Source organism: Oryzias latipes, chromosome 4 (assembly GCF_053564925.1).
Source record: "Oryzias latipes strain Hd-rR chromosome 4, Olatipes_Hd-rR_3.1".
Lineage (NCBI taxonomy): Eukaryota > Metazoa > Chordata > Actinopteri > Beloniformes > Adrianichthyidae > Oryzias > Oryzias latipes.
This window is the reverse complement of record NC_136240.1, coordinates 35,345,094-35,365,709: the sequence shown is the minus strand read 5'-3', so window position 1 is coordinate 35,365,709 and position 20,616 is coordinate 35,345,094. Positions and strand designations below refer to the sequence as shown.

The following is a 20,616-nucleotide window of genomic DNA, read 5'->3' as shown; positions in this document are numbered from 1 at the left end:
ATACATATACTATAATATCCATATCAGAACTAGTTTAATAATACCTTTAAATTATGCAATGTAAAAAGAGTAGTGCAAAATTAAAAATCCACCAATTTCATTCAAGAGAATTTATTGGTCAATTATCACAGTTTACTTATGTTCTTCTGGAGACATTTGGGGGTGGGGTGGGCATGGCGGTGTCAAATATCTTCATCCGAGGAACTACTGTCTAAGTTTTCCTCATCTGTGGAAGAGTCATCTAAACACAATGCTTGCAATCCCAAAACATTCTGGTATATTTTGCGTGCAGCATCCTGTCGAGCACGGAGTTCTGTCGACCTTCTTTTCAGCAAACACAGTAGCCCCTCTCGTCCTTGCTCTGTCAAGGCGTCAGTGTTGCCTGACGATGACAAAAAGACAAATTAAAATCAAGTGTCTTTCCATATTTTCATTTATAAAAGAATGTTTTACCAACTTTGCTCAGTGATCCCTTCAGAAATCTGAGAAGAAAGCTCTTCAAGCATCCCAACCGCATTCCTTAGGTACTCCCAGTGCTGCTTAACTTCCCGAACCACAATGACCTTCTCTTCTTTCAACCTGGTCAGCAGCATTACCTTGTCAAAAAGCTGCTTTTTCTTAACCATGTCACCATGACCTAAAATTCAGCACAGTTTCAGTCATTTCAAATCCCCATTAAAATTCATCTAAAGTTAGGTATTAAAGTTTTTTGTTGAATAAAAAAACAAAACAAAAAAAACGTACATTCCCAAGGCCAGAAATAGTTCTCATGAGCCAAAAGCACATCAGAAGAAGGTAATTTCTCTGTTTCAGACAAATCAGTGTTTCGTTTTGTGATGGCATCGTCTAAGGCTCTCTTTTCTGTAGCAATCTTCTTTCGTAATAGATGACGCCGTTTGTTGCCATCTAGAGGGAAAAAAAAAGTTCATGCATACCCAGCTTTATCTTACAAGAGTATTTCAGACATTTTCAATAACTTTTTATTTTTTTCCCCTCACCAGCCTTGCGATACAATTCATATTTCCTCTGTTTGATGCTCAGATACAGTCCTTCAATGTTTTTTTCAAGGTCATTATGACCAGTTGAATCTTGTGGGGAGAAAAGTAGAAGTAATTAAAATTATTTTAAGAACACAAGGTGCTTTGACAGTTTGACTTGGGCCAAAATTCTATAAAAAGGCATTCATTTGGAGGTTTACTAATATAAATGTCATTGGAATTAAAAAAAAAAAGAACAATTTTTGTGTGTCTGTCTGTCTATAATTTTTTCCCCCCAATAAGCTTCACAGTACCTGCAGCCCAATTTTTTACATCAGACACCCATTGCTGGACAGTGTCTTCTTGTATCGACAGCTCTTTAGTTAGTTGATCAAGATCTGCCAATGCTTCAGAAATCCTTTGTGCGGTCTGTCAAAAATATTGCAACATTGTTGAACAGTGTTTGAATGAAAGAAGTCTAAGAGTCATGGAAAATGGATGTCTAGTTTTTACCTTGATGTATCTTTTTGCTAGAATCTGGTCAAGCTTTTCCACCTTCCGCTTGTTCCATCCAATAGCCTGTATCGTAAGGATATCTGTGCGTACTTCAAGCACAACATATATTAGCCCAGCATAACAAAAAACAATACATTTTTATAATATACTTACCAGCTTTGGACATGTATTTAGAACATATGGCTGCCCGAGACAGGAAGCTGTTCACTTGCTCAACCTCCTCCCCCATTGTTATTCCTGCTCCCTCTTGGTTTCGACCTCCCCACTGCAACTGCAACAAATGTGATTTGTTTCCGTTAGCATTGAGTTTAATATCTGGAGTGATAGTGCAAAAGAGGTTGGCAATCATTACCTCACACATCCAGGAATGTGCTTTAGCATGCATGATTGAGAGGAAAGGATGCATTGTCAACAACCCCTGTAGTTCAGGACAGTGGCGCACAACCTTCTGCAGATATGGCCAATATTTGCACACCACATCGGAGCAGAAAAACCCTACATTCTGAGCAGCAAGTTCTTTTTGGAGAAAGAGAGGATATGCAAAAATTTCTCCACGGAACATATTGAGTCCTTTCAACAAGACCCCATGACGGCACACAGCAACCTCAACACCTTCCTCATCCACTTTGCTGGCAGATTTGTGAGAGGACTCTCGTGCTGCTAACCACTCGCCTCCTCCACATCTTCCCTTTCCAGGATTCTATTACAGATGACCAAAAGATATACAAATTTGATTGTTGTATATTAAGATGCATGGAATATTTTGAGAAACTTAATACACTTTTAAAAAAGTCGACCTTACATGTCGTGTTGCACCATGGATATAGTCCACAAAAGAGGCCACCTCTGTATCTTTCGCCAAAAAAACACCGTCAAAAAATCCATCAGGTCTAATGGAAAAAAAAAAAAACATGTTAAAATTACATCCATAGAAAATTCAACATAACATTGAAAATGTTTACCCCATACCCTGGTTGGCTTCTGAAGCGGTAAAGTTTGCGGTTCCCATCCACTGCAACAGCCAACATGGAGGGGGTGCATGCTGGGCACTTAAAGTGATGCACCAGTGACAGCCTCTCAACTTCAAATTTGGCATAGGACCACTCCAGAAAAGATTTCTGCATGGTGTCGCCACATATTTTTCCACTCTGGTTCAAAACAAAACGAAAAGAAAACAAAAAAAAGACAAAAGTTAAAGATACAACAGTCAATGTAAAACACAGTTGTTGCCTCAATTATGTAACTTACTCGACCAAAGACTTTAGTGCGCTGTTCAAGCATTCCGACAAAAGCATGCCTTGACATTCCTGGTGCAGTAATTTTAAGATCTTCATATGATGTGAACAAATCCACTGTATATAAAGTCTCAAAATGTACTGTGGCTGGCCAATATCCACTTTCAACCAAATCACCAATGCCAACATCCCAGGTTTTTCCACAGGAACAGGTAACATTTGGCAGGGATAGGTTGTATCGTCCTTTAAAAGAAATAAATCACATTTTATTACAGTATAACTTTGAAAGACTATTATTTTGAAAAAAAGAAGAAAGGAACATTACCATTCATTCCAATCAGAATCACTTGTTTTCCTGCAGAAACTTCTGTTTGACCAGTAGAGCAGTCACAGCAGGGAAGGACGACAGGCAAAAGGCATGCTTGTAAAAGTAAACAATTCATATTAGTTAAAACATAAAATATTATCTGCAAATGTGTTTTATTTCTCAAAGGAAAAAATAATGCATCTTTTTTTTTTTTTTTTTTAAAGATTTTTAAACAAGCATTGAGGGTGGTTTTGATTTATTTAACAAATTTAAAAGGCCCATGTGATTTTAATGAGAAAAAGTACCTCTTTCGTGGAAAGTAAGTTTTCCTCCCTCTTCCTTGATGAAAGTGGTTGGTGGGAGTGGCCTATAAAATCCCTCCACCGTCGCTGATCGGTTGTGAAGTACTCTGTTGTCATGTACAGCCAAATCACATGACGCACAATAAAGTGGTCTTGGCAAACAGTCGTGACACACTATTACTGCAACCTGAGAGCGACAGTGATGGCATTGTCCCCCTTTTGGCTTCCCAGATTGCAACATCTGATCGACCATAAAAGGTCTCAACACTGTCCACTTTTCCAAGGACGAAGCTTTCCTAGCCGTCCAGTGTGATGGAGTTGGGTCTTCAGCGGGGCCCAGAAGGTCTTGAACCTCTTTGATGAGGGACCCTATTGAGGAAAAAGAAGAAACAGGGGGGGTGTTACAGTATGTAAAAGTAGATTCTGAAAATGTGTTCCACGTGATTAAGAACTCCAAAAGGCTATGAATACGTGACAATGTTTTCATCTTCAGAGCACAATGGATTTATAAATGGCAGTCGCAAAATGGTTGTATCAATTAGATTTTCACTTTGTGAAATTGAGGACTTTCTTCGCCTTTAAAAAAAAAAGTAGTGAGCATGGTGCCCGAATTTTAGCATCCAACCACTAGATATTCCTGCATTATATAGTTTTTTAGCAGTTATGGATTGAGGGGAATTCATGCAGCAACTGTTTAGACAGAAAAAAATTGAGGTAAACTATGTAGATCAACTACATTTTAATATACTTTAAATTGTTCTCAGAAAAAAAAAGTTCTGAGGACAACTGTATCAATAACTTACCTATATCGTGAGAAGGTTCTGTCACACTCTGCTGTCCACTAGTAGATGGCATGCACAATTGGTCTACAGTTGGACTTTGAGCCATTGTTGGAGTTCCTGAAATAAATAAGAGCACGAGTAAAGAGAATTATCTGCCAGACATACAGGCCTTTCACTGTTCTGGTTGCTTAGCATCCTAGAGCTGAAACAAATGCTTATTTTTGGATAGTGCACTATGGAGAAAGTTATAGCAGTTTTTCAATTCTAGCCACATTACTCAAAATCCAGAACTTCCTAATTGAGACAAGTTTAATAACATATTAAAGGTAATTATTGTGGTCCTTGGAATGGTGTACGCATAGATAGCCTTGATAATACCCTGCTAACATCTTGGCCTGTTAGGCATCATAGAGACTAAAACAATCTATATGTGTTTTATAATACAGAAAACCCCCATGATAAAAAAATAAATAAAAAGACACTGAAATGAACTTGCCTTTCACTAAATTCCAGTAATCCCTCGCCAAATTCCAGTTCACCCTTTACAAAGACAGTGGAAAGTAGGTTTTCCATATTTGTATTGTACGACTAAAAAGGATTTAGAACTAGTGGGGTCTTGTTATTAGAGTGGGAGTAAATGGAGGCGTTTCACACAGCCTTATCCCCTTCTATCATGATTGGCTATTGATGACGATGACGATGACGATGATGATGACGATGATGATGACGATGATGATGATGATGATGATGATGATGATGATGATGATGTCCCCCCACCCCGTCACTGGCCTTGTGGGCAGCGGGAGCGCCAGGGGGGTTGGGCCACTTAGTCTAGTTCTCTGAATGGTAGCCCAAATTGTTTCACCATTTTCACCCTAAAGTGCTATAAGCTAACCACTTTTTCCAAATCTAAATTCCAAAAGCCAGTGCCCTTTAACTCCCCTAGGAAGTCTGCCAAAACGAGTGTGCGTCCATGCTCACCACATTGGCATGTTTAGACCACAATGCATTGCGTTTGAATGAGTTTTTTTTATTTAATGTAAATATAATTTTTCAAAAAGGATGGTGTCCGAGTACTTTTTAAAAATCGAGGTATCAATAGCCCCCCCCCCCAATTCTATTCTGGTTCTGCCAAAATTACAAAAACAAATCTAGACTTGTACCGCGAAAGCCACGTGTGTGCCTGATGCCAAACCTTGTGTGGCCATCTTGTCAGCAGCTTCCTACTTCCCTTGATTCCATCCCCTTTCCTTTGTTGTTTTAAAAGTGCAACAAGCAATGTGACCAGGTTTACTCACTTTTGGATGAAACAGGTTTCCGCCGCTCTCCTGTTCTACGACGTTTAGGCAAAGGATTTCCATACTCGTCCTCCTCGTGCCTAACAAAGGTCACTGGGCCTGTTCCCGACGGTTGTACAGCTGCAGGCTGTTTACGCTACAAAATAAAGTTATAAAGACATACACGATGTCACTGGTTATATAAATAAACGTTTTTTTTTTTCATTTTTACAAAATTCAATGAAATCGAACCCACCTTGAATTCTTCTATAAGCGCGTCTGCGAGAAATAAAGCGTCATCGACTTTGTCCCCTACCGGCTCCATCGCGATCCACAAAGCATGTAAAACTCCAGGGGGTTTAAATAGGTAGTGGGTGTCACCATTTAGTTGCCCAACCCGTGGACTGACGAAACAAGCCTGCTTTGTGTAAATATTTTTTGTTTAAATTACTCAAAAGACATGTGGCTACACTAAAGTTTAATTTCTTTTTCCTAGAGATGGATCTGTAAATATGACAAAGAAAAAATCGTATGAAGAAAAAAAATGTAGCTAGGACGCCGGTGTAAAGGACACCGGTTTTGACTGGTCTTGGTATTTTCTATAAAAACATTTAGTAGAACTCATTACTATAAAACTAATAAATTTAGTGTCCATTTCTCGCAGTAAAAGCAATTAAAACGAATCAAAAGTCAGTAAATTGTCTCAAACGTTAACCTCAATTGTCTTTTTCAATAAAAAAAGAAAACCGTGGCTTCCTTCCGGTTCGCCGGTAGCGTCCGTAGCTACCACCATAGCAACATAAAAATGTTCCGTTGATACTATTTTGTTGAGTGATATAAAACAAAGTGTTTATAAAGCCAATAATAATAAATTCACATCAAAAACCCAGGCGATGTCCGCTATATTTTGGGTCCTGGCTCCTGCTAGGAAACCTGTCAGTCACGTGACCCACAGAAATGAACGAGAAAAGAATGCGCAAGTGTTGTAAAACAGTGGTCCCCAACCGCGGACCGGTAAAACGCAAGACACGTTTACCGCAGACCGGTGGGGGTGGGGGGCACGTTTACCGTGGACCGGGGGGGGTATTTTCTCTTAAGTAATAATAATAATGAACGTAAATCCACTGTGTAATCATGTGCAACTTTATCCGGTCACTTTTCAAAATAAAATAAATTTCAAAATAAAAATAAAACAATAAAATGGAAATTATTTTTTCTTTCTGTGCGTCCCGGTGCAAAAAATTTTCCGCGGATCGCCTGGTGCCAAGTGTCCCGCGGCCCGGTGCCAAGTGTCCCGCGGATGGATCGGTACCGGTGCCAAGTGTCCCGCGGCCCGGTGCCTAGTGTCCCGTGGCCCGGTGCCAAGTGTTCCGCGGATGGATCGATACCGGTGTCCCGCGGCCCGGTGCCAAGTGTCCCGCGGATGGATCGGTACCGGTGCCTAGTGTCCCGCGGCCCGGTGCCAAGTGTCCCGCGGATGGATCGGTACCGGTGCCTAGTGTCCCGCGGCCCGGTGCCAAGTGTGCCGCGGATGGATCGGTACCGATGCCTAGTGTCCCGCGGCCCGGTGCCAAGTGTCCCGCGGATGGATCGGTACCGGTGCCTAGTGTCCCGCGGCCCGGTGCCAAGTGTCCCACGGATGGATCGGTACCGGTGCCAAGTGTCCCGTGGCCCGGTGCCAAGTGTCCCGCGGATGGATCGGTACCGGTGCCAAGTGTCCCGCGGCCCGGTGCCAAGTGTCCCGCGGATGGATCGGTACCGGTGCCAAGTGTGCCGCGGATGGATCGGTACCGGTGCCTAGTGTCCCGCGGCCCGGTGCCAAGTGTCCCGCCGATGGATCGGTGCCTAGTGTCCCGCGGTACCGGTGCCAAGTGTCCCGCCGCTCAGTGCCAAGTGTGCCGCGGATGGATCGGTACCGATGCCTAGTGTCCCGCGGCCCGGTGCCAAGTGTCCCGCGGATGGATCGGAACCGGGCCTAGTGTCCCGCGGATGGATCGGTACCGGTGCCAAGTGTCCCGAGGCCCGGTGGCTTGGGACCACTGTTGTAAAATAAAGACGTTTCGCCCTGTGGACTAACGTAGGTGTAAACGTTTGTTTTTCACAATTTAGAGCCCCTAAAAAAACGTTTTCACAGAGCGAAAAAAGATAACTAAAAACTGCATTTTTATAAAAGCCTTCTGAAAGTAAATGGTATATTTCTCACTAGAAATGTTGTCAGAATAAAGATTAGTCCTTAAAAAATCCTGTTTTGTGGGATTTTCTACCGAAAAATGAACGAGCATCCGCCATGTTTTTTTTCACGGCAGGCAAAACCTCAGAAGTCACGTGATCCTGAGAAGGCTAATAGAAAATGAATAGGAAAATGAAACGTAAGTGTCTCACAAGTTACGGGCCGTTTTTGTGAACCTGTCACGTATTTCCATGTGGACAAATGTAGCTACTACACATTTTAGGATGAGACTGGGTTGCTACAGAGCAGTAATGCATAAAAATGCTGGTTCTTCCCTCTTGGCTTTTGTCAGTCGCTTGTTTTCTACAGACATGAAAAATGTTGCTTTTAAAGAGGAAACGTTTTAATAATAATTAAAGGAGTGTTGCTAATTTCCTGGCTGACAAGAGTCCCCTTGTGATGGGCGCTGACAGACTGAGAGGCAAACAGAAAGTGTCTTTCATTCCGGTTCGCCACAGTCTCGGTTAGTCATCAGATCAACTCTAGTCTCAGCTCGGGTCACCAGGTCTGGTGGTGGGGTGATGATCCAGACTGTCTGTCTGCAGCATTTGGCTCTTTTTTAGAGGAAGAGCAGGAACAAACCATGTCGGGTTCATTTCTCTCGCCTTCGTTAGAGAAGATGCTCCATATGGATCAAAAGATCAAATGAAAACAATTGCCTCAGATGGAAATGCTTCTTCTGAGCAGCAGATCTTCAAGATAAATTGTAAATATTCGTTTCACTTTGTTTCCACAGGGTGAAGATGGAATGAAAGGACTGACTGGAGCTGTTGGTGTTGAAGGCGATAAGGTAGCTCCAGTTACCTTCAGCGGCAGGAACCAGATGACCATGAGTTGTGTTATTGATTTATTGTCGCGGTGGGGGTGGAGGGAGATGCAGAGAGGAGGAGGCAGGAGGTCCCAGGTGAAAAGGAGCTTTAATAAACCAAAACCAAGAACAAAAACACCACTGCTGAGCAGGCTAGAAAATCCACTCAGTAAACAGGGAACATCCGAAACTAACATCAGACTGTGGAGCAGCACAGGAGGAAGGGAAAGACATGACATACAGACAAAGAGACTCAGGTGACGACAAGGGCAGATGGTGACCAAAGTAAAACTCCATACAATGATACAACACAGGAACCTTTCAAAATAAAACAGGAAATGAACTCAAAACATTACAAAACAAAAAGAGAACCAAAACACAAAAGCAAAGAAACTAAAACCGTAACATTTATAACTGTTTGCCCCCGCATGTCACATCCTTAGGGATCCAGAGGAGCGCCGGGGCTGGGGGGAGTTCCCGGTCCCAGTGGAGGGCAGGTAGCTTCATAGATAAAGTTGGATCACAAATTTCAGATTTTTTAACATATTGTAAAATGTTAAGTTAAAGAGTCAATGCGCACTGCCTTAATAAGTCTGTCAGTTTTCAATCAGAAAAACTCGAGTTTTTATGTTCAGGGTCCAACTGGACTGAAAGGACTTGAGGGGCCTTTTGGCCAAAAAGGCTCATCTGTGAGTGCATTTCAAATTAAAGCACAGTTATTTCTGATTCCTTCTCTTACTTAAAGGGCAGTTGGTTTACCTACAGGGTGATAAAGGGAATCCTGGAGCCCCTGGGAGAAAAGGACCAAATGGAGACGCAGGCAGAAGAGGTAACCCCGGGCCACAAGGACCAAAAGGGCCACCAGGGGAACAGGTAAGCAGGAGAAATAACATCACTCTCAAGGATTGTGTTTCTGTAAACTATTAATCATCTGACTGTCTCCTGCAGGGAAACAGGGGAGCACCTGGAGACAGAGGACAGCAAGGGCCTTCAGGGTTAAAGGTCACGTATTCAAACCTTTAGATGGAATATTGACTGATTTAATCTCAAAAGCTTGATCCAGCCTGTAAAGCTCATGTTTTAGGTTTTGTTAAAACCATAAATCAATGGATGCCCTCACAGGGGGACCCAGGATCCGGGTACTTTTTGGGAAAACCTGGACCATTTGGACCGGGAGGAAACACCGGGCCTTCAGGCGCCAAAGGCCAGAAGGGCATGCAGGGGCACATGGTCAGTAACCAGCAGTCAGACGTTGGCAGGATTGTTTTTCAAGCGATAGATCACTTTATGATTTCTGATCATGTGACTTGAAAATGTTGTCATAAATAACGGCATAATGAGAAATTTACCCTTTTTTTTCAGGGTCCTCCTGGTAGGCTAGGCCCCCAGGGAGAAGCTGGACCGTCATCATCTGTAAGCAAAATCTGTCTGATTAATGACTACAGCACAAAAGAGGCACATTTTTACATAATGAGTTCAGTTTAAACACCAGAGTTTTGCACTACAAGCCAACCTGATTCCTGCACATCTCTCCTTTGATGCACAGTTTTTAATGTAAGTTTAGGTGCAGGATCCATTAAATTAAGTCCATCAATACGCCTTAACTTCAAGACAAATTTTAAAAAGTCATTTCTTCATTTACTACATTGGAAATCAAACTTTTTTACATTAACAATTGATTCCACATCATTGGTGCTTTTATAAGGGTTTGCCAGGCAAAGCTGGGGATGAAGGCAAACCAGGAAAGCCTGGAATAAAGGTACAACATCCCATTAGTTTGGATGTATTCTGAATTGATGTTTATAGCTCCTCCACGGGAGTCTGTTGATGTTGATCGTTTCTCTCCATGAAGGGCATTAAGGGTCTGAAAGGCATAGCTGGTCCTCCAGGCATGAAAGGAGACACGGTGAGACGATGTTCAGCTTCACCTCAGGCTCACTATCAGCACAGAGGAGCATTTTTAATGTGGTGTGTCCTCAGCGGGTCCCAACTAACCTCAGTCGTGTGTTTTCAAGGGCATAAGAGGTCCCCAAGGTGCAAAGGGGGAGCCTGGTGCTCAAAGTCCTGGGGTAAAAATTGTTTTTTTATTATTGATTGAATGCTATGAAGCATTTAACCAAAGAAAGAAAAACTATATGCTGTACAGCATTCAGCCCATTGTTTTCCTCTTTCTCTTTCTTTAATTTTAGTATCTTCCACCATTTTTTGCTGCTTAACTCCTACAATTTTTCAGCTACTTTACTGCACTCACATGGGGAAGCCTTGGAGCAGAGGCTCGCTGGTTCGATACCCGGCTCTGGCATTTTTCACAAACAAATCTTTTATGTTGTTGTGCAGTTTTCACTGTATTTATGGTCAACTTTGATGCAAACGCTAAAAATGGCTATAACTTTAAAAGTATTAAAATAGTCCAAAACCTGTTTGAAATGGAGCAGGCAGTAAAACAGTAAATACAATTAATAACAATACTGATGATATATGACACTAATTATAAATAATATACATTAAGTTAGGAATTTATATCACAAAATGTCAATTATTTGTCAGGTTGTTTAAATATTGTAGGAATGTATTTTTGTTTTTACTTTTTAATAGAAACATAATATATGTAAATAGTTATGTGTAAAAAAGCTGTTTTGATGCCATTTTAGGGCCCAGTGGGGACACTTGGGCCCAGTGGGCCTTCTGGTGTCAAAGGTCAGCCTGGACCCACAGGCCCTCCTGGTTCTCCTGGAAGAAAGGGAGGTCCAGGTCAGAAAGTAAGAACAGTTCAGCACTTTTCTTTTCAAAGTTGAACTCTTTAACTTCTTACTTGTTTGGTCTTTTGTTGTTGTTGTTCATCTAATTAAGGTTTTGAACCTTTATACTTGTCATATGGTCTCTAAAGGGAAAAAGAGGCCAACCAGGAAGAAAAGGAACCAAAGGAACGGCAGGGAAAGATGTGAGTTTCCGTTAATTCCTTTGAAACAGTCTGATGTCGTCATTTCTGACACGTCAGGCTGCAGATCAGATGTTCAAACTCAAACACGTGGACCATGACATCTGTCTTTGCACACGTCAAACTGAAACTCATGACAATGAGAACATTTTCTGGAAAAACAGCCCACCAAAAAAAGTTTCTCACATAATCAAGCTTATGCAAACTGCTCAGAATAATGAAGTTCTTTCAAATCACTTTTTTATGTGTTTCATAACTCATAATAATGAAGTGTAGATCACAACTAGTTTTAACTGAAGGTTAGTTGAATATATGAAATACTGTGTGTTGTTTATTTAAAAAGCCTGCCGTGAATCGTACAGTTTTGACTAATTTTAGATCAATTTCTAAACGTCCTTTTCTCTAAGGTCCTTGAAAAGTAAGTGTACATACAATTGATGGTCTTTTTTAGAAGAACGATCCATCCTTGAAGGCTTCTAGTCTGGGTTCAAAGCTTGTCACACATTTTTATTTTTGCAAAGCATTTTAACTGAAACTGCTTTTATTGGGCTTGAGATGATTGTTTTACGTGGTTTATGCTTTTTATCGTTTATGTTTTTATGTTTTTTACATGTGTATATATATATATTTTAACCTGTGAAGCACCTTGTGACTTTTGTCTGTGAAATGTGCTATACAAATAAAATGTACTTACTTACTTACGGAGTCGGATCTATTCAAAGTTTTTCCTCCATTCTTCTCAGCTCCACACTGGTGATGCTGTCGTTCTCATGCTGTCAGACTTGTCAGCTGCATTTGATGCTGTGGACCGTAGAATTTGAATTTCTCGTTTGGGGCAGTGAGTGGGAGTAAAAGGATTGGCATACTTTTGTGCCGGTCTCTTCAGCCCCCTTGTCATGTGGGATCCCCCAAGGCTCCGTTTTAGGCCCTCTGCTGTTCTCCTTGTAATTATTACCACTTGGTTCAATAAGTAGAAAAAGGCTGCGTCTTTTCTCTGTTATGCAGACAATTTTCAGCTGGATGTGTCTCTCAGAAAAAAGTTCAATCCACGGAAACAACGTGAGATTTTATATTTTTGTTTCTGCTCACAAAAAGGTTTTGCATCAGAGAGGCAGGTACTCTTGCTGTCGTATTGTTTGCAGTCTGGCTCGGCTAATAGTTTGTCAGTTTAATTTTGTTGTTAACAGAACTGAAGTTCTAATGTCCCCTCGTCAAAACACTAGCTGTGAAGCAACTGCAGGAAAAGAGTTAAAAAAATGTCAGCATATTTTTTAGACAAACCTGTCAGAAAAAGTAGAAAAATCAGATCTTTTTTATGATTTCTTAGTGGCACAATGGGCTTGTGAAATCCTAAAAACAGCTGTTACCCATCTCACATCACTTTCTCATGAATAAAGAGTTTTTCTAAATGCAATTAATGAATACTTTAGTAAAAATGTGTGGTTTGTCAAACACGCTGCATTTGTCATTTCCTTTTGTTATGGTTTCACAACCTTTTCATCTGCAAAATTAACAATGGAACGTGTCATCCAACGTGATCCGCTTCGTAGGGAGCTGAAGGTCGACCTGGAAGACCAGGACCTCCTGGAATACCTGGAAAACCTGTAAGTTTCTCTGCACACAAATAAACGTATTCCTGCAGCAAACCGTTCACTTCTACAATCTGATGTTGGGACAGAAATCCTTTCCTGATGTCATCACTAGAAGGATGTGTTGACATCCTTTATTATTCATTTCCTTCTCAGGGCCTGAATGGTCTTGATGGCTTGCTGGGGGTAGAAGGCAATGAAGGGGATCCTGTAAGGGTTTTTTTTAACACACTTACCATTTTTTTATGAACAATTGATGTTTGTTGTTATACACAACAATATTTTTCTCATCATCATCATCATCAAAAAAAGGGTGACCTTGGCCTTAGAGGAGCTCCTGGAACTCCAGGCACGCCTGGGCTGATGGTGAGATAAGAGCAAACACATAAAGACGTAACAAAATACAAGTAAAATTTACATAATAACATTTCTGCATAATAGGGAGAGTCTGGACCCCCTGGGATGAGAGGAAACTCTGGAGTAACAGGGTTGAAGGTAAAATACAATCAGAGGTGTGTTCACGAACTGTGTGTCATGCAGAACGTGGAAATGTGCTGCTTTGTCTCTTTCTGGATGCTTCAGGGGAACACGGGTCCAAACGGAACAGCAGGGCTACAAGGACCAATGGGGCCAAAAGTAATCTTTTATTACTCTACGTAGTAAATATTATAAAACAATACTTTTTTAGTGCCTTTACCACTTTGTATCACGCAGGGTCTTCCTGGATTGAAAGGAGTAAAGGGTGACCTTGGAGCCGTTGGAGCAAAGGCAAGAAACTCACAGTGACTTTATCTTTAATAAACTATCTCTAACTAAAGATAGACTAAACTATTGAATAATTCTTTGTATTAATGCTGTAGCTTCACAGAGAGGGAAAACGAAAATCCTTACATTGCAGTTTCTGTTTTCCTGAAAAAGAAAGCATTGTGACCACCTGGTTTTTCGTTTCTCAGGGTTTTTCAGGTGACGGTGGGATTCCAGGCCCCACAGGTCCAGCTGGGACTAGGGTTAGTTGGAATAGATATTATTTCTACTACTGAAGAGCAGGATTTAAACTTTAGTCTCTTTAAACAAACTTTTATTTTCATGTCAGGGAAATCCTGGTTTGCAAGGACTAAAAGGTGAAGCGGGTCAAAAAGGGAAGCGGGTAAGTTTTGGTTCAACTTTCTTTGTTTGACAGGTTTGACCCTTTAAAAGGACTTTTTCTTTTCCACAGGGGAATGAGGGCACTCCGGGTCCACAGGGGGCGCCAGGCTCCAGTGGAAACCCTGTAGGTCACAAAATATTCTGATTTTGTGCAGTTAGCATTACGTTAATCACATTTTGTAACAAGTTTATGGTCATTTCACGTCTGCTTCTTGTGCTTTCTGATCTAGGGCCATCTTGGAATAAAGGTGAAATAAATCTATTATTTATATCTTGCAGTTTTAACTTTCTATGTTAACAAGTTTTGTTTTTTTTACTTTATTAACCTGATTTACTCCAAACCTCTTTTATTTTGAAGGGAATGAAAGGGTACCAGGGCAGTAGAGGACCAAAGGGAATTAAGGGCAAACGTGGATCTCCAGTGAGGAAAACGGGCTGTAAAACACTTCATGAAGGTTGATTCAATTGGAACCTTAATGTCGGCTGTTAAAAGGTTTGTATTGTGTCATGATGGTCACAGGGGCTTCCAGGAGAACCTGGCAAACCGAGGCTAATCCAGCGACAAGGGCCAGGCTCTGATTCAGGCCTGGAACCCTTTCCAGGTTTTGTGCTGAAAGCTGCTCTGAATTCCACAACAACGTCTAGCATCCAGAAGCAAAGCAAAAGACAAGATGTTCGTGCAAAGCTTCATTTGACCCAACTGCCTTTCATGCTGTGATGAGAGATGAGATTGCTGACCAACCAACAGATTTCTCCACAGTTGCACAGGCGAATGACCAAGAGATGGTCTGCAAGTAATCAAACTGAAGATTCACTCAGCCGGAAGCTGGGATCTAGAGACAATCCAGGAACGACCTGTTACCAGCTGAAACTCCAACATCCACACCTCAGTGATGGTGAGGGTCTGCCTTCAGTCAGAGCTGCCATTTATGTCTCTTTTCTGAGCCAAATTAGTCTGAAGGTTTACTATCTCAGGCTACTTTTACGTGGATCCCAACCAAGGCTGCCCGTGCGATGCTGTCAGGGTGTTCTGTAACTTCACTGCAGGAGGATCAACATGCATAGAGCCTCGGCCTGCACAGGTACACAAATCACCAAGGCTCATGGGAAAATGTCTTCATTCAGGCCGTGTCACACAGATGATAATCAGTAAAAAGTGGTGGAAAAAGTGAGAAATCCTGGTCTTTACTTGAAGTTTTCACAGATTTATCAAAAATTAAACCACATTAAAACCGTAGAAGTACGAATAAACCACGCAAAGAACACGTAAACCAACATAGAACATGTACTGTGCGTGATTATTGTGCTGTGTATGTGCAATTCATGCATCAATTAGGTCATTTTCATGCAATGTGTGCGCTGTATACACAATAGAAAAGTTATACGTTTGTGGTTTATGCGTGAAAAGTTTGTCAGACCTATGTGGACGTTCACACATTTGCAAAAGAATCACGCACAAGATTTACCTAATAACTGCGTATAAGCTACGTTAAATATGGATAAATATAAACTGTGTAGTTCCCAACTGACCAAAAAGTTAGAACAGCTCAACAGCGAATTCACGTAAAGAGCGGTCTGCCGAAACCCTCGACGGACATCCGCGCACATCGACAAAAATGTATGAAGGACGTATATCACATGTCTCACGAAAGACCAAAATTTCAGATGTGAAAAATGCATAGAACGAATGAAGTGGCTGTGTGACACGGCCTTTAACCTTTGACTCTATGAGAGAACTGGACTGAGCGACTCCTCCCCCCTGGCGTTCCAAACAGGAAGTCCTCGCTGGTCCTGAAAAGCCAAAACTAAATGTATTGAGAAATAACCTTTCCTGCTTTTCCTGCTACCATTTTTTAACAAGGTTTTGTTTCTCAGGATATTTTTCTTCTGTAGTTCAACCTATTAAAGTTACAAAGCTGACCAATCAGACGCCTCAATGAAAGTAGATGGTTGAACATTTGAAGCATTTGATTGACAGTTTTCATGCATCACTTTCAAGTGGTAGGGGTGTGCCCTTCCAACAAGCTCACTCCTGACTGAGGAGTGGTTGCCATAGATACGTTGACTCAGACTGACTCCGCCCAATCACAGCCTTGCGACGATGTCTGACTCCAACACTGTGGCGTGCGCATCACAAAGAAACGGCGACCAAATAGATTTAATTTCATTTGAGCTGAAAGTAAACAGTTTTTTAGGGGTGATGATGTCACACACCCTCAGTCCAGTTGTCACGTGCAGTAAATTCAAAGCACATTCTGAGAAATCAATCCCATTTGAAAAGATTTAACACATTTTTCCCAAAGCATATCTTTGCAAACATGACGTCTCTTTTATTTTTAGGTTTTGCTAACGTGGAAAGAGGAAAATCTGAAATCCGGAAATGTACTCCAATGGTTCACTCAGCAGCGTGATGGACACCAAGTGAGATTTATAAAAATGCTTTTCTGACAGAACAAACAGAATTCTTGCTATAGTTGTGTGTCATTTAAATGCTTTGCACCAAAGTTGGGTTTCTCCTGGTAGATTTTGTACACGGTTGTGGACGCTGTCCAGCTGAGGTTTCTGCGGCTCCACAGCCACACGTCTCTGCAGGACGTTGTGCTCCGCTGTCCAGCCAACAAGTCCAGCAGCGTCGCTGCAGAAAACTGGAACGTCCGCCTACGGGGAGACTCTGGCAAAGAGTTCGATTCCCATCTCACTGTAGTGACCAGACAAGTCTGTGAGGTAAAAACCCAGAATTGATCAAAAAGAGGAAACATTTCCAAGTATTTTACAGGATGTGAGAGAAAATGAGAGCATCTGGTTACAAAAATGTGTTGTAGAGAAAACGCTAAAAGTAATTCAACACTAAAGAGAAAAGAAACTAGATGGAGCTGCATTTCCAGAAGAAAAGGCAGGTTTGATGCTATATCGCTGAATGAAAATGAAACTTAAAGGGGAATAATTGACAAATTAATAACTAAAGAAAGAAATGGTCAAAATTGACCATAAATAAAGTGAAAACAGCACAAAAACAAAAAAGATATGTTTGAGAAAAATGCCAGAGCCGGGTATCGAACCAGCGAGCTTCTGCTCCGAGAATTCCCCATGTGTTTCAATGGAGGTAAAAATCCTGGAAATCCTGGAATATCTGGAGAAGTTCAAGGATTTGAAGGACCAGAAGTCACAGCTGGGAAAAGCTGAACATTTGAATAGTTGAAATAGCAGAAACATTGTAGAAGCCGTTAAGGGACAAAAAATGGAGGAAGATACTAGAATAAAGGAAGGGAAACAGGAAACATTAAAAGTGAATCATGTAGCTTAAACATATTCAAATGATAAAATGTGTGTTGACTAATTGGAAAAGCTGTTTGTCTGATATTTTTGCAGATCCATGTGAGCTTAAACGTTCAGGCCAGCTCAGCGTTGGATGGAGGTGATGTGGAGTTACTTCCAGTTAGAGATGTGGGAGCAGAGATGACGAGTGAAGCCAGAGCCGCCTCTGAGATGGACGTGTTTCTTGGACCGTTGTGTTTCTTGTGAGCAATAAAGTTTGTGGAAGTGCTTGTGATGCGTGTGAGGAAGCTTTCCTTCACTGCATGCTGGCTGTTATATTTCTACAGAGTGTTGTGTTTTTGTTTTCTTTTATATTTATGAAACGTGTAAAATAGTTGGATTTGATCATGTTAACTTTTTCAAAAACATGTTTGAGGACAAAATTCAAGAACTCGTTTTTAAACTTGGATGAATTGTGTGATCTAGTGATCCCCATAACAGGATTGTTGGTGGAAGCCAAAAAAATGTAAAAAATGTGAAGAAAGAAAAATATATATATATAGATATATAGAGAACTATGAAAAAAGTTGAAGTTGTTTTTTGAAGATTTCTTTTTGTTGTTTTTGTCATTTCATTGGGTGTTTTTGGATCTCATTCAATACATCTTTATATATATTTCTAAATAATGAGTACTCTGCAGAAGTTTGTGTGTCCCAGATATTCATTAAAGTTTTATACATAATCCAAGATTAGTTCAATTTAATTCAGATTCCAAAACAGGTCTGTTAAAACGATGAAGTTTTTGTTTTATTTTTTCACTCTTTGGTGGAGGATTTTGTCTTCTTGATTAAATCTTGAGTAATTTCTGAGCAATATTACTCTTGCAGATAAATGTGGTTTTCGACATGTTATGCCATTTTCTGATGACGGGGGACATATATTAAGACAATTAGGCTTCTGAGTATTTCTGTATTCAAATTATTGAATCAGGATCAAATGAATAAGTGTGCTTTTCCCCCTACTCCCTATAAAGTACACTTTATAGCATGTTCACCATTTTGTAGGGCTGTCCCGCCGAATCAACAGTTCCCTAATTGAAATTTTCCAGGTGTTTTTTTAATTTATTTTTTTTCAGCTTTATTGAACATAGTGTTAACATACAAAATCCAACATCAAGGAATCAGACAGATCATCAGCAGTGGTAATCAATGCCATCATTCCAAGCTGTTAAATCCCCTCAAGTAAAAAACGTTTCAGAAATATATCAAAAATAGAACTTACTGATAGGAAAATAAAGTATAAAATCTATAAAAGAGAACACAAAATAATAATGTTTACAATTTCTTAGAGGAGGGGTTTACATATAAAACAAAAAAGCACAAATTGTTCCAGTGTTACTTGCTTTGGGTGTGTTCATTTTTTTAATGTATTTATAAAACTGAAGCATCTCGATCTTAAATACAGTAAAACTGGTAGTTTTTTTTTATTCTGCACTTATGCATGTAAAATTTGGATTGGAGAAGTAACAAATTAATACTTTTTCCTACTTTTTTATCATCAGAATTGAAATATGTGAGGATTTGTTTCAAGTTTAAAATAATGTTACAATTGAATTTGATGTTTACAAAGCGTTCTAATTTGTTCCAAAATTCATGGGAAAATTTACAAAAGTAGAAAAGGTGAAGAACTGATTCAGGGAAATCAATATGAAAAGTACAATTATTTTCTATAATTGAGAATTTGGATATAAACATATTAGTGGGCTAAATGTTATGTAGAATTTTTTTGTGAATTTCTTTAACTTTGTTATTTATACAAAATGTATCTGGCAGTAGCCAAGCTTTTTGAAATTTTCCAGGTGTCTCTGCATTGATGCTCACTAGATTGGTGAACAGGGACCACAATGCATTGCTTTTGAGTGATTTTTTTCATGTAGAAAGAAAGTAACTTTCATTTATCTTTTTGTAAACCATCCATGTTTTCATGTCTCAATGTTTATGTTTATTAGGTTTTTACTTTGGGAAATCACATTTGCCCTTGTTTTTAAATCCAGGCCACTACTTTTTTTTTTTGGGACAACTTTATTGCACAATGTGGAAGTCATACAGTACAAAATGCAATTTTACAAAATGAAATTTCAATATTCCTGGGTGGCATATATATAACATGCATTTCACACAAAAACTTTCAAGGCTCTGCAGCTTTCATATAAACGGACTGCTTTTTGATTAAGGCTTTTAAAGAAAGTACAGAGATGCATTTTAGTTCGATTAATATGGGGAAAAAGATAGGTGAGAATTTGCATTTATGAATATAAAATTTGCCACATATAATAAGATTAGTTATGAGCTTTTTTTAATTTGAGTCCACATTTTTTATTATGAAAGCCAAAAATTATATGTTCAAATTTCAGAGTGAAGTTGAGGTGAAAATGTTTTTTGATGAATTGTAAACATTTTTTCCAAAAAAGTCTTCTTTCAGTCTAAAAAAGATGGTTAATTGTTTCTTTGCAAAATGTAAAGTTAAGGTCAATTATTTTAACGTGTCTTAGCATGAATTGATCGGTGTGTACATTTTGGGAATTATTTTCAAAGAAACTTTCATTTTATTATTTATCATAAATGTTTGGGTCCCTTCAGCCTTTTCACCAAATACTGTCGGGAACAAAACATCTCCAGTGGTTTTTGGTACAGACATGATGAAACAAGGCATTTTCCTGTGGTGTCAGAGGGCATTTCTTCATTCCTAACATATTTCTCTAGAAACAGCATCAAACACGAGTCACAACCTGAATGTAGAATTGAATTCAGTGCCTCAATAAAAACCCATTCGTGTCAAAAAGCTGACCCACCAGGAGATTTTTTCTCTCAAAGCAAAGTGGAAAAAACAAAGATTTGTTCTTAGATCAAATGGATTTGTTGTTCCAAATACAAAAGTTATGGGGAGTTGTATGAAAGTCCCATTCTTCCTAATTGGGTTTTTTTTTTTTTTTTTTTACAACTTTATTGAACAAAGCATAAGCATACAAAATCCAGCATCAAAGATTCAGAAAGAGCATCAGCAGTGATAGTCAATGTCATCAATCCAAACTTATTGAATCATTTCAAGAAGAAAAAAATAATAATAATAAAATAATCAGAAATATATCCAAAATAGAATATGCTGATAGAAAAATAAATTATCTTAAAATATATAAAAGGGGATTACAAAATAATGATAATAATAATATTTATAATACAAAGTTTTCTTAGAGG

At 39.8% G+C, this 20,616-nt stretch overlaps 2 protein-coding genes and 1 long non-coding RNA gene across 12 annotated transcripts in view; 2 read left to right on the top strand and 1 right to left on the bottom strand.

The window, feature by feature from the left end:
• LOC101167514 (uncharacterized) overlaps positions 1-19,130 on the top strand; it is a 55,187-nt gene extending 36,057 nt beyond the window's left edge. For 6 of the 9 annotated variants that reach the window (XM_078946382.1, XM_078946380.1, XM_078946381.1 and 3 more), the window contains 29 exons: positions 8,363-8,416; positions 8,878-8,931; positions 9,070-9,123; positions 9,200-9,307; positions 9,383-9,436; positions 9,557-9,664; positions 9,797-9,847; positions 10,140-10,193; positions 10,287-10,340; positions 10,450-10,503; positions 11,086-11,193; positions 11,322-11,375; positions 12,923-12,976; positions 13,118-13,171; positions 13,274-13,327; positions 13,403-13,456; positions 13,544-13,597; positions 13,676-13,729; positions 13,915-13,968; positions 14,055-14,108; positions 14,178-14,231; positions 14,338-14,355; positions 14,466-14,528; positions 14,628-14,780; positions 14,856-15,003; positions 15,083-15,189; positions 16,448-16,528; positions 16,631-16,831; positions 17,477-19,130. In XM_078946382.1, coding sequence (XP_078802508.1) covers positions 8,363-8,416; positions 8,878-8,931; positions 9,070-9,123; positions 9,200-9,307; positions 9,383-9,436; positions 9,557-9,664; positions 9,797-9,847; positions 10,140-10,193; positions 10,287-10,340; positions 10,450-10,503; positions 11,086-11,193; positions 11,322-11,375; positions 12,923-12,976; positions 13,118-13,171; positions 13,274-13,327; positions 13,403-13,456; positions 13,544-13,597; positions 13,676-13,729; positions 13,915-13,968; positions 14,055-14,108; positions 14,178-14,231; positions 14,338-14,355; positions 14,466-14,528; positions 14,628-14,780; positions 14,856-15,003; positions 15,083-15,189; positions 16,448-16,528; positions 16,631-16,831; positions 17,477-17,629 — 2,217 coding nt within the window. In that variant the 3' untranslated portion in view covers positions 17,630-19,130. Of the gene's footprint in view, positions 1-8,362; positions 8,417-8,877; positions 8,932-9,069; positions 9,124-9,199; positions 9,308-9,382; positions 9,437-9,556; positions 9,665-9,796; positions 9,848-10,139; positions 10,194-10,286; positions 10,341-10,449; positions 10,504-11,085; positions 11,194-11,321; positions 11,376-12,922; positions 12,977-13,117; positions 13,172-13,273; positions 13,328-13,402; positions 13,457-13,543; positions 13,598-13,675; positions 13,730-13,914; positions 13,969-14,054; positions 14,109-14,177; positions 14,232-14,337; positions 14,356-14,465; positions 14,529-14,627; positions 14,781-14,855; positions 15,004-15,082; positions 15,190-16,447; positions 16,529-16,630; positions 16,832-17,476 lie in introns of those variants that run through there. The other 3 variants (XM_023954591.2, XM_023954595.2, XR_013655668.1) reach the window with 3 other exon arrangements.
• LOC111947400 (uncharacterized) lies at positions 96-5,871 on the bottom strand. 2 transcript variants are annotated; one of them, XM_023954597.2, is made up of 16 exons: positions 5,653-5,871; positions 5,418-5,553; positions 4,141-4,236; positions 3,341-3,706; positions 3,054-3,149; positions 2,742-2,971; positions 2,463-2,641; positions 2,296-2,383; positions 1,846-2,193; positions 1,647-1,764; positions 1,491-1,582; positions 1,292-1,406; positions 999-1,088; positions 745-906; positions 458-637; positions 96-382 (listed from the first exon to the last, which is right to left on the bottom strand). In XM_023954597.2, exons 1-16 carry the CDS (start codon positions 5,719-5,721, stop codon positions 183-185), a joined length of 2,565 nt encoding a protein of 854 aa, XP_023810365.1. In that variant the 5' UTR covers positions 5,722-5,871; the 3' UTR covers positions 96-182. The 2 variants fall into 2 exon arrangements, with proteins under 2 accessions (XP_023810365.1, XP_023810366.1); XM_023954598.2 differs by lacking the exons at positions 5,418-5,553; positions 5,653-5,871 and adding an exon at positions 4,616-4,745.
• LOC144991969 (uncharacterized) lies at positions 7,339-7,867 on the top strand. The gene is made up of 2 exons (XR_013655669.1): positions 7,339-7,473; positions 7,703-7,867. It is a non-coding gene; the product is annotated as an uncharacterized LOC144991969 (long non-coding RNA).
• Positions 19,131-20,616: the final 1,486 nt, after the last annotated feature.